Genomic DNA, 12,179 nt, shown 5'->3' with positions numbered 1-12,179 from the left:
CTCACCGTTATAACAGAGGCTTAATGTGACCACAAAATGACACAATAAAACTAGAGAGAGGTGAGAGCACAAACAGACGCTCACCTGCCGGACGATGCTTTGGATGAGCTTGTCCATTGTGAAGGCAGTGTAAGCGTGGATGGTGAACATTTCCCTCAGCGAGTCCTCGTACTGAGAAGCCTCCATGTTTCCATCCAGCAAATTCCTAACCATCTCCAAGAAGGCCGAGTAGTAATCTTCCACCTCAATGTCCACTAGGGAGAAGAAATATTATCAGAGATAAATGACTATTAAATCTACTTTTAAAATCAATCATCTCTCATTCTGGCTGAAGTTTACTTTTCCAACTCCCTGGATCAATATTTGGACCTTCAATCAAGAAAACCGAAGTTGTCTTCATTCACTTTTTCATTTTTGTTTCTTCACATTGTTTGATAAAACTGTTGATTCTCTTTGCTTGCACTGAGCCCACGAGCATTTTTACAGCACTGTTCAGGTTTTCTCTGGGAAAAAGAGGAATGCGACTTGTGTGTTACAGAGCAGGAATGTATCCCAAATGTCAGTGGAAACAGAGGATTTATGCTGTGTAGGAAAATCAAACAAACGCAGAGGGGCTTAATTAAGAACACAGAAAGTTAAGAAAACATGTGCGGGCCTGTCTGTTGTTACTCACTGGGCTCCTTCAGTCTCAGCTGGACGGCTGGATTGTCGTTCTTCTCCTTCTTCAGCCCCAGGACTTCCCTCTCCCAGTCTCGTTCTCTGACCTCTTCTTCGATCTGCCGCTCCGCCTGCCCGTACAGCCGCAGCAGGCGCGAACACAGCGTCTGGTGGAGCCGCAGGAAGATGTACCAGTTGTTGTTGACGTAGAAAAGGTTGTAGGCGTCGTCGCAGCCGCGCAGCTTCTGCGCCGCCGTGTTGCTGAACAGCAGTTTGGACTTGGAGGGGCTCCCGCTGCCGGGGACGCCATTGTGCTTTTTGGAGGCGCCCTCCTCCAGGTCCATCTCCTCCTCCTCTTCCTCCTCCTCCACGTCGGAGAGCTCGCCCCGCTGAGAGAACAGCATGTCGGGGATGAAGTGGTAGATAATCTGTTTGATCTTGTATTTGTCCTCCTTCTGAATGCTGGTCTGCCGCTTGACGTGGTGGATGATGAGCGCTGCTGCGTCCTCCAGGATCTGGCTGTCCTCGTACGCCAGCGTCAGGTGGGGGCCTGTGGGTGGAGAGGCGTTCACCTCAGACGCCTGCTCCTGGCGCTGCACAGGAAAAAGAAACGAATGTCAGCATTTCGGATGCACAGAGCGTATGATTAAGTGTGACGCTGACCTTGAAATGAAGGTCCTACAGTCTCCTGTTTGAGACAGTTTCCTATAAACAGATTATGTTGTATAACACATGACTTTATAATACTCAGAAGAAAGACATTCACCTCATCATAAATGCTTTCGATTTCATTCAGCAGGGACTTGGATCGAAGCACTTTGGTGTCATTTTGTTTGAAGTTGATGCCTTGATGGTCGAGAGACTTGAGGTAATACTTCTCGTTCTGATCCCTCCAGATCTTGTTGAAGCCTCGCTGGGCTTCCCGCCACTCTTCCTCCTTGGTCTTTAACCTGGTTTGAAGAAAAGGTAAAGTCAAGTAACACACACACACACACTCAATCTCTCAGGTTTATTTTAAACTAAAATCAGCAGCTGCAGCAAAGGTGTCAGAGTGTTCGGTGTTGTTACTTGGCAGACATCATCTGCCCTTCAGACTGGAGCACTAAATTAAAATACTGTTAAAGGAGGGACAAATCCTTTTGCAGCAATGGAGAATGTTGTCCTTAAAAGCACCCTTTAAATCGCAGAAGCCATTTTTAAATCCACCACTCCAACATCATATTGGCTTTTCCTCCCCTGTGTGGATTAGAGAGTTTATAAGCTGTGGTTCATAACCTCAGTCTGGGCCCAAACAAGCTGGTGTACACACACATTTACTACACTAAGTAAACAGAGAGCTTGTGAACGCCACGCGTTTGTGTTTGGCGTAAGTGCACCTTAGCGATTCTTCGCCACACTATTCAGATCTACACAATCAAACCCTAGTCGAAGCACAAACCTCTCAACTAAAGGCACAAATAAAAATCTATGAAAAGGTCACAGAGAACATCATTCTCGAGTTGGTTCGACGCCCACCTCTTTAACACGATGGGGACAGACACAGCAGGGTTTTTCTTCAGGCCATCGATGATGTCGGGCGCCTTGTCTCCGTATATCCTCTGGATGGCCTTGCGATGTACGACCTCCGAGGAGCCGCCCAGTGCGTTGTCCAAGCGGAACTTGGCCTGCTCCTCCGCGGACATGCGGGACAACTTGCGCTGTACCGTCTCCAGGACTCTGATGGTAGCCAGGTTGGTCTCCAGAACCACATCCAACTAGGGATGAGAAAACACAGCAATAGTCTCTTGTTTTTAGGTATATCTCGATTCTCAGCTATTTCATTACAGTAACTCAAAAGTCTTTGTTCAGGGATGATTCAAGACAACAACGAGACAGAAAGAAGCCCCGGGAGAGGTAACATCGATCGGACTGAAATCATTTTTCAGCCTGCATCACCCCTGTGGTGACGTCAACAGATAAGCTGTACATAACTGATGCTCCTGCTCACCTCAAAGCGCTCGTCTTCACATCTGTAGATGTGCTCCTCGTACTGAGTCTTCTTGGAGCTGACAAACGTGGAGTCCTCAGACCAGGATGGGAAGGAGACCCAGGTGTCGTTTAAGACCTGGACGCAGCAGAAACAACAATCAGACACTGACTGGAGGCTTAAAGCGCTTCACTAAATATCCTGTTCCCACATTCACATGGAACATCTGGCTGATGATGCACTTGTGTGTTATTTCTGCACACATCTGATCCTTTCCATACAGGATCTAATCCATAATACAGAAGCTATATTTGTTATCATAGTGGAGTTCATGACCTACCTCTTTACAAAGTGGAGTCCTGCCAGTGCACTTGGGCTGTTGGTAGCTTTTGGGCAACGCTCTGTAACTGGAGCCTAGTCTCTTACAGGAGGCATAATCAATCTCCATGGCGATGCCCTCAGTGGCCCGTTCCTTGGGGTACGTTTCGATGTGGGACATTTCCCGATATCCCAGAAAGTTTTTAAACCAGTTGAACAGCTCAGGGAATTTTCTGAATAACATAATTAAGTGAAACACAAATGTATGATTTATACAACGTACTGTAAAAAAAACATTTATGTCACATTTGCGGATATGATGACTAGACACTCACCCTAAAAAGGGCAGCACCAGCTGCACTAGTTCGGCCCTGGAGATCACCTCCTGGTTAAAGATGACCAGACATCGCAAGAAGTTGTCGTAGGCCTCTGCACTTCGCAAGGCTTTGCGCACCTGAGCGAAGAAATTAATATAACGATGATGAATTCAGCACTTTTAAAAAAGTTACAACCTGCTTTACGTGGTTAAAACAGGATCAAAAACATGTCAGGACACGAGAGGAGTCAAATCAGATGCTGTACAAAATATATGCAAAATAAAAAATAAAAGCAATAGCACTGATGGTTTATAAAATGACTACAACATACAGAATATAATGATGTAATTGTAACTCTCATATTTCAGACTTTTACCTTACAGAAGTGTAACTTGGTCTCATCACAATTTATATTTATTTACTGTTGCTTATTTTTCTACTGTTGTTTATTGTATTGTTATTTCTTTTCCCTCTATTACTTCCCATCTCTGCTGCTGCTGTAATATGCAAATTTCCCCCTATGGGGGATCAATAAAGTCTATCTAATCTAATCTAATAATAATAATAATGTTTAATATTTTCAGTGTACACATTAAAATTATATTAGATTAGGTATTTTTTCTCATGCACCTCAAAAAGGACAAATATTTGGTAATGCAATCAACTATTGGGTTTAATGCTAGTCTTGATACTACACATGAAATCCTGGGTCTCCGCCTCTTTTCCATGCTTATGCTTCAATTTCTATCTGCATAACTTCATATCCTGTGTTCATATCCTCTCATTTAGTGACGGTTTCCTCTCCACATAAACAAAAAGATAAGATGGAGCACAATAAAAACTCACCTTCTCAAAGAACAGAGATTCTGTCCCGACTCCATGCTTGCTGGCCTCTGCCACTGAGGAATCTTTCAAATTCAGTAACTTGGGCTTCTTCTGTAGCAACACCAAGACACCAACAAGAGCACACAGGCACGGTAATTACAACAACACTCCAGCAACGGCAGTCAAGACAAACAAGGGAGTGAAAAGGAAACAGGAGTCGGCTGAAGCTTCCGCAGCATGTGGGAGCTCATGTATGTACCTTGACAGGCGGTGTGGACCCAGGAGTTGGATGACGACGGATCTGGCAGCCGTTCTGGTTGGGCCTCTGTTTGTTGTTGAGCTGCAGCTTCTTGGCCGTCCCGCCGTGGTCGTTCCGTACAGACTCGACCTTCTCAGCCGTGGTCTTGCTCAGCAGCTATGGAGAACACACAACGCTGATTAAAACGGAGCTACGTGAATACGAACTCTTCACCTCCAGATCTTCAGACCTACTGGCACATTGGGATAACAGTTTCAAACCAAAAACCCTTTTATAATGAAAAACTAGGTGAACCGAAGCCAAGCTGAACTCTAAATGGCACACAGTTGACACATGGCAAATTTTAAAGCAAGATTACTTTTTATAGTAATTTGTCAGTTTCAAAATAAGAAGAAAATACCAAAAGCCCCAGCAGATGTTTTGCAAATGCTTCCTGTAGGCTTTCAGCTTGCTCAGAAATATTCGTCGGCCTCCTTGCATGAACAGAATGTTTGAGTTTTGTCTGCAGTTTTTCTGTACTAGTGAATTCTGTGGTGGCCGACTGTGTGCTTTACTTTGAGGTGTGCTTTGGATCAATGTCTTTCGCTGAAATAGCCAATGTCTGTTCAGCTTCAATGTCTGGATTGATCATTTGACATTTAGCATGTAGGATTCCTTAATATTTGGTGGAATTTAATCCTCCTCACACAACTTTTCATCTTCCCCCGGCTGCCACACCTCCCCCCAAAGCCTTACAGATCCAGCATATCAGGAGTCTGCTCACCACCGAACTGTTGGCGTCAGGGAGAAATTGGCCGAACTCTGAGAGGAGGTCCTCCTGGTTCTTGAAGAGCCTCGCCACCTGAGCGTACACCTCCTGCTCCGTCAGAGCCGGCGTGTAGTTCCCACCAGCCTCCTTGGCGTTACGCTGCTCCTTCTGTAGTGGATGAAGACAAGTTTACTGTCAAGTCACTTGATGATATGATATGAGAGGTTACAAAGCAAAATTCTGTGGCCTCACACTAATTGTATAATATATATGTTAAATATAAATATCACTACTGCTGGTTGACCATAGCTCCAGTCAGTGCCTGTGTGTATTTCTCTTCAGTGGCTGTAAACACAACACATGGGCCAGTCGATAACTGCGCATTATATACAAGGTATTTAGGGCTGACAAACAGTAACAGGCTCTCTCAGTCACGGCAGCAAGTTTTTAAGCCACAACCCGACTTTTTGCCAAAGTATCCTCAGTGGTTTCCGTTGGCGCTCACCTGGTACGTGTGGAGGATCTCCAGGAAGGCTTTGTAGATGTCGGGCTGGCCCTGGAAGCGGTTCTTTATCTTGTTGACATAGTTGATGGCGTGGTTGAACTCCACAGGCTGGTTGTTCTGAATGGGTGGCCCGGTGGGGGTCCCGCTGAGCGGCGGGTGGAGCTGCATGGGCGGGGAGCGAGGAGAGGTGTAGGCAGGGATGGACGGATTGCTCTGACTGCTGGGTGTCAAGGCCTGGGGCTGAAGAGGCTGAAAAGGGCCATATCATTGAAGGTTTTAGGGGTGTTTATGTTTATGAAAATAACACATTTGTTTTCTACGTCCCTGCTTGTGTCTCACCTTGCTCATCTTGGCAGGGGTGGGCTGCGTCAGGAGGGGCGGGGTGGAGGTGGTTGCGGCAGATGGGAGCGGGGCCTGATGTTGGGTAGCTGCTCCTGTAATGGGGATGTTTTGGACTGAGATGCCATGCGGGGTGATGTGGTGGATCTGACCTGGCGTAGTCACGTTGACCAGGTCGTTGGTCTGGACCTCGATCTTGTAGCCCGGCGGCAGGAAGGTGTTGAAGCCCATGATGAGGTCAGGGTGACCTTTGAAGAGCTGTGACACTCTGCTGATGACTCCGGGGGTGTCAATACTGGGGGAGGAAAAAGACGGGATTTCAAATCATTCTGTCAGTCACTCCTGTAATTTGAGAGTAACCGTTTTAAAACATCGGTACAAACCAAACACAACTTTCCTTACTGCAACAACAAAAGGGCCAGAAAAGTTACTGATTCAACAAGTCTGTAAAGTTTGGTTAGTGAAGGTGTAGGTCCGCCAAAGATTTAACCAGTTCATTGCTGTTACGATAATCTGTCGTCCACTTCGTGCCATCGAAATGAGTCAAGCTTAAATAAACAGTCACATTTTCAGGGAGGAAAATGTCAGCTACACAGCTATAGAGCTTATTAAGAACGGCATAAAACTACCTTTAGACTGCGTTATGGATTCAGGTGCGTCCTTACACTAACAGCTTTAAGGGTGACTAAAATTAGACCCATGCACTGCTTTTGAACAAAGCAATGCATAAATGCATTCACAAAATGGCAAAATAATTCTATTAACTGTGGAAAAGCAAGCATTGTTGAACAAAAAAAAAAAACCCATTATTGATGAGCCGTCGTGGAGGAGTGCTTTAATGTGCAGTCGTTTCAAAGAAAAAACAATCTTACGTCGTCTTTCTGACTTAAGTTTCCAATAGAATACATTAACTTACATTTCTTGGTTAGATCTCTATAATTAAGAAGCAATTTCCTCCACATATATTTTCCCAGTCTGACAAAAGCTGCCGCAACCGTCATCCTGCTATACCTGGGATGTGACAGAGTGCATTCAAAAGCAGCCAGCAGTGTATGGCATTAAGAGTTTTACCAAACAAAGAGCAGCTTGTACCCTTTAACTTTAGATTGTTCTGTCACAGATGGCAGCCAAAACAACTTTTAGCTGCCGTCTGTGACGGGGATAACAGACTCAGTAAATGGGGATTGTAAGCGTCATTTTTATGGAGGCAAACAAAATGTATTATTACTTCTTCCAAAACTGAAACACTACTCAACAACGTTTTGTGATTTTTGGAACACATGGAAACCGTTCTGGTCACAACTTGTGATGCAGGACTTTTCTCTTCCCCTTATGGCAGTGAGAGCAATGAAACACTGTAAGTGACTGCTTATGTCGGCTGCCTACAGCTGATCTGATGGTGGTTATACACGGTGTTTGTCCTCGCCGTTGATTGCTGTCTTTTTTCCCCCCGAGGTTCTTTTTTATCTGGAGAAACTTTTCTCGTAGCTGCTGTGGCAAACCAATCATCACCGAATGACGTAAAATACATCTCTACCAGATTTAAAAAGTTTAGTATACCGCACATCAGAGATTTACCGTTCAGTGACCAGCTTAATCAACACTGTGTGAACTTCATTGGGGAGGGTTTAAATTTAACAGACATTTATGTCCATAGAGTAAATATTTATTTGTCATTACAACATATATTTATTTTCTATTGCTTATTTTCTACTGTTGTCTTCTTTATTCTTTTTTTTCTATTACTTGTTGCTGCTGTAACGTGAATTTCCCCCTATGGGGGATCAATAAAGAAAAGTCTAAGTCTAAGACGTTTATTTATATGTAAAAGTCCAACACCCAAGCTTTAGATGATATTTCATCTTAAAAGCATCTTGAAATTTGTGGAGGCATTTCAAATATTAGTTTGTCCTTCAGCTTCTCTGAGTTTCCAGGCTAATTGTTAGTTATTTTATTAGTACTTCATTGTGCAAATTAGCTGTACCATGACACTGTTGTCCAAGGTATGACTGACAGGTTAAGAAATAAGAATAATAAGAAATGTTACCTGTAAGGCCGTACATCCTAATAACTCACAGTATTTTTTTTTTTTAATAAAAACCAAACATTGGCCTCACCTTTGAGACTTGAACTCTTTCATTATATCCAGAAAGTCGTTGTAGACCTGAGGCTGGTTGCCAAACTGCAGTTTCACTTGGTCCAAGTAGGACAAAGCATCTTCCACCTTCAGGAAACAGAAGAGGGAAAGTCAATTTCATCAATCTGCCAATCTTCTACATTTGTTCTTGGCAGCAGTGCCCTGATTCTGGTATTAAACACCAAACACGCTTACAGCAAGAGAGCTGTAACGAGCTGTATAAATCAACAATGGCCATTTAAGTCCACCGTCGCATTCTGAAATCCTAACAGACATTAAGAACAAAGCAGGAAATAATTCACAATTGGACCCAGACATTAATTAAATGCTGTGTACTTCAGCATACTTTTTGTTAAATGTTTCTGCATGGTTAGATACAATTAAGGTTAAGGGGGGAAATTGATGAGTTTTTTTTTTTTTTTGTGACTTGGTGAACCAGCTGTTTAACTAACCAGAAAATGTGCTCAAACTACCAGCAAGCAACCAATCAATTAAACATTCAATGGGCTAAAAATACACACATTTCCCAAACATGTCATGTATTTATTTTTGCAAACTTCTTCGTCATGAAAGCTCCTTGACATTTGCAGGTTTTACGTGGGACGTGACATCTGTAAGGACCGGTCACAATAAAACAGGCTGACTAACCTTGAGCCTCTGGAACTGCTGCTGGCCCTGTGCGGAGGCTTGAGGAGCAGCCGTGTGGCCGTGCCCCGACATCACTGAGGGCCCATGGGACTGGACTGCCGGGCTGTGGTGGTGGGACCCACCATGGACGGCTGGACTCGGAGTGTGCCCATGCCCGCCGCTGTTCTGGGCCACGGTGGGAACCTGGGAGAGCGGAGATGCTTATAACCACGTAGTAATCTCCAGGAGAACGATGGCTTGCACTGTGACCTTGTCATAATCGTTTAGGTCATCACATACAATTAGAATACAGCAAAGGTGAAACATGCAGACGGCTTACAGAAAGAAAACAACAGAGCTTCTGTGTATGTGACAGGCACCACAGACAGGTGTTAAAATTATAAGAGACAAGTGATTTAAAGCTGCAGCATTTGACCTGGTTTAAACTCTAAAAGAACAGACAGCTTAAAGCAAAATCAGCAGTGCACCAGCAGAGCGTACCTGGTATCCTTGGGGGACGGAGTACTGGACGCCTGCTGTGGGCTGCATGTTGTCAGACACGGCCTCATACACAGCTGGAGCTGGAGCAGGGGCCAGGACACGATGCTGGAAAGCCTCCGCGTTGCCAGCGAGGCGCCGCTGCTGGGACGCAAAAACCGTTTCCTGATCCTCCAGTCGCCGCTTCATTATGAACTCATACTCGTAAGAGCTGAGAGACCTGGGAATATGAAGCATATGGACTTTATTTCACACTGGCAGATCTCTGACAAGTTATCAAACCCCATTAAATCAGCCTCTAGATTTCATTCAGATTTGTTGAGGAACATATGGCAATAATCTTTTTGCTTCGTCTGTGAATTATGGACACACACGGTGCCAGCTAGCCACTTCTGTTGTTTGGCTTAGCAAGAAAATTATTACATGGTCTCTCACCATACAGCCAATGAAACGACCAGAGCTTTTAGCCGGCATATAGACGCCTGAGGGTTTACAGAGTTACTAACATGTGATAGGGCATCATGTCCGTTTTTGTTTGTCTTATACTTTTAGGATGTTTTTCAGGAACTACGCCAAAGTTACACTGACAGAGGATTTAAGTTTGTGTGTGCTTTTGCAGACTGATTTTGTTTGAGCTTGCAGATGCACAGAGCCTCCTGAAGAGCACCAAACCTGCAGCTCCATCCCTGGTGGAGGAAACGTACGTGCACGAGCAGATTGGAGGGGAGAACATACAGGACAAATCACACCGAAACAACAGTTTGTGTTGACTACCTGTTTTAGTTGGTGAATTTTTGCACAACTGATCTCTTTCTTTCTTTTATAAATTTCATCTTTCTGGTTATAAAGAGCAGTTTTCGTTCACTAAGGAGTAAAACTGAATGAAATCTCAACAAATCAGAGCTCGTGCAGATACCAAACCTACAGTTTGGGCTTAACACAGGCTGCAGGAGCCACAATGCTGCATTGCACTAAACAATGCTTTTCTTATTCTGTCAACGAAGTGAGGCGCTCACTCAGTGCTAAAGCGATGCCTTATGATGGGAAACACACCTTCAGTGCATCTGAATGTTCACATGCACTGAATGTAAAACTTGCAGCCTCCGTAGCCAATGAAATACGGACGGGCTACGTCACGGTGCAACAAACAGGTGCTGTGGGAACGTGGGAGTCCGTCTGCCATTCACAACTTCCTCAAGACAGCAACAACTCCCTGCTATGTGAATGAACAGTGCTGTCGTTGAGGATGTGCAAGAAACCCAGCGACGGGGGAAGAGAAATCCGGCTGCAGAACCCGGCAAACCTTTGCAAAAAAGTGACACAATGGCTGCACAGCTTAGGTGCACCCGGGTGCTTGCGGGAGCCGCAGCCGGCAAAGTCTCGCCCTTAACGCGGCCAAAAGAAAGCGAGGCTGCGGTGCTCACAGATAAAAGCTCCACTCGGTGCAGCAGCGTTAAGCTTGGTGGCCAACACAAACTCACGCCTGCTACATGCTAACAGCCCGTTAGCCGAGCCGACAGCAGCGGTTCACCATCCCCTTTATGGCCTGGCAACACAAGCACCGACCTCGAGTTACAGCACGACGCTTTCCCCCCACGCCCGCCATTTAGAGCGTGGCGCAGGAGTGCAGGCACATTACGCTCCATTTCAAAGCAGGTAAGCAGGAAAAGTGGCTGACTTGTTAGCCGGCTGGCTGCCCAACGTTAGCCGCATTAAAAGTGTAGAAAAGCGGGGGGTTTTCCCCGCACAATTAAGTGCGTCGAGAAGTTGTTTTGTCGCCAGGAGCTGTGAGCTGCCAGTTAGCTGCTAGCTAATGTAAACAACATGAGTAGCCCACCGTCTGAGAGGGCTAGCAAGGAAGCACATGCAGCTAGCCATTAGCGATCTGGTCCGCTGCTGCTCAAACAGCTTAAATTAGATGTGGATTTATTAGAGCACTCGTATCGGGTCTAGTTACGAGTGAGTGACCCGCAAAGAAACGTCGATTCCCCGTGTGGTGTACTTAAAACGGCTGCTAGCGGTTGGTATGTAGCTAGCCGTGTTAGCTTGCTGAATGAACTCACCCCTCTCCTTAAAGGCAAGCCGAAGATCCCGAATGATGCTTTGATAATCCGTTATTTGTGGGTTAGCCGCTACACCTCTAGTTGGAAACGACACCAAAGTGGCCTGTGCGCTAAAAGCAACTTATCTTTTGTATTTATTTTAAAATAAACAATTCAAGCAGTGGGCTGCAAAGTGAAAATCTCCCCGAGAGAGGAAAACAATCTCCGTTCGGTTAGCTCTGGAGGGGGCGGAGTTTACACGGTGTGGCCCCGCCCCCGTGGAGCGCTATTGGTCAGTTCATGCAGATGCCCCGCAGGTGGGCGGGGAGAGTGACCCGGATTGGCTGAGACCAGCTGTCAATCAAGGCTTTATCGCACAGTAACCAAGCACGCCCATTTTGACTTGAAGCGCGACAATGCCAGCGGTGGGAAGAGTCCCGCTTGGATTATGTGTGCACACTGTTAGCTCAATGTGTTTTTTCTTTTCCTGCAGAGTATTCCTACGGAACCCTTTTTGTATTCCTGTAATAATAAAAACTTTGTGCCTTCTCCTGCAACACACACACACACACACACACTCCCTCCCCATGTGTTAATAACAATAGTAATAACTTTAATTATAGTGTATTGCACCAGGCTCCTGTAAACATACATCCAAATTCTATGGCACTCAAATCTATTTATCTGTCTTGCTGAATAAACACCCTTACAAAACCATAACCCTATCTGATTTTTTTTTTTTTTTTTTTGTACTGTGTTGTGTACACTTGTTTATCTATGGCCTGATTGATCCCTGGGGGGGGGGAAAGCCCACAGTTGGGTCCCCTTGAGTACAAAGCACACAGCATACTATAAATAGCAGCTTCATAACATCTTGCACAAAGTATCCTAAAACAATTAGTAGATATTAAAACCATGTTTTGACACAAGGCTCCTCTGCA

At 45.1% G+C, this 12,179-nt stretch overlaps 1 protein-coding gene across 4 annotated transcripts in view; it reads right to left on the bottom strand.

Annotated features, from left to right (window-relative positions):
* The window catches only part of sin3aa (SIN3 transcription regulator family member Aa), a 138,037-nt gene that overhangs the window by 124,031 nt on the left and 1,827 nt on the right, over nt 1–12,179 (bottom strand). For 2 of the 4 annotated variants that reach the window (XR_011584303.1, XM_070830005.1), the window contains exons 2-16: nt 9,200–9,416; nt 8,720–8,902; nt 8,052–8,158; nt 5,935–6,229; nt 5,596–5,844; nt 5,106–5,258; nt 4,343–4,498; nt 4,105–4,194; nt 3,277–3,395; nt 2,964–3,174; nt 2,645–2,761; nt 2,173–2,411; nt 1,424–1,607; nt 674–1,250; nt 85–254 (exon numbers count right to left, since the gene is read on the bottom strand). Coding sequence is in view for 3 of the 4 variants with exons in the window: in XM_070830005.1 (XP_070686106.1) it covers nt 85–254; nt 674–1,250; nt 1,424–1,607; nt 2,173–2,411; nt 2,645–2,761; nt 2,964–3,174; nt 3,277–3,395; nt 4,105–4,194; nt 4,343–4,498; nt 5,106–5,258; nt 5,596–5,844; nt 5,935–6,229; nt 8,052–8,158; nt 8,720–8,902; nt 9,200–9,416 (3,067 nt within the window). In the remaining variant the exon portion in view is untranslated. Of the gene's footprint in view, nt 1–84; nt 255–673; nt 1,251–1,423; nt 1,608–2,172; nt 2,412–2,644; nt 2,762–2,963; nt 3,175–3,276; nt 3,396–4,104; nt 4,195–4,342; nt 4,499–5,105; nt 5,259–5,595; nt 5,845–5,934; nt 6,230–8,051; nt 8,159–8,719; nt 8,903–9,199; nt 9,417–11,259; nt 11,335–12,179 lie in introns of those variants that run through there. The other 2 variants (XM_070830008.1, XM_070830007.1) reach the window with 2 other exon arrangements.

This window comes from Pempheris klunzingeri, chromosome 5 (assembly GCF_042242105.1).
Source record: "Pempheris klunzingeri isolate RE-2024b chromosome 5, fPemKlu1.hap1, whole genome shotgun sequence".
NCBI classification, from domain to species: domain Eukaryota; kingdom Metazoa; phylum Chordata; class Actinopteri; order Acropomatiformes; family Pempheridae; genus Pempheris; species Pempheris klunzingeri.
Note: the sequence above shows the minus strand (reverse complement) of the source record. Positions and strands in the feature narration are given on the sequence as shown.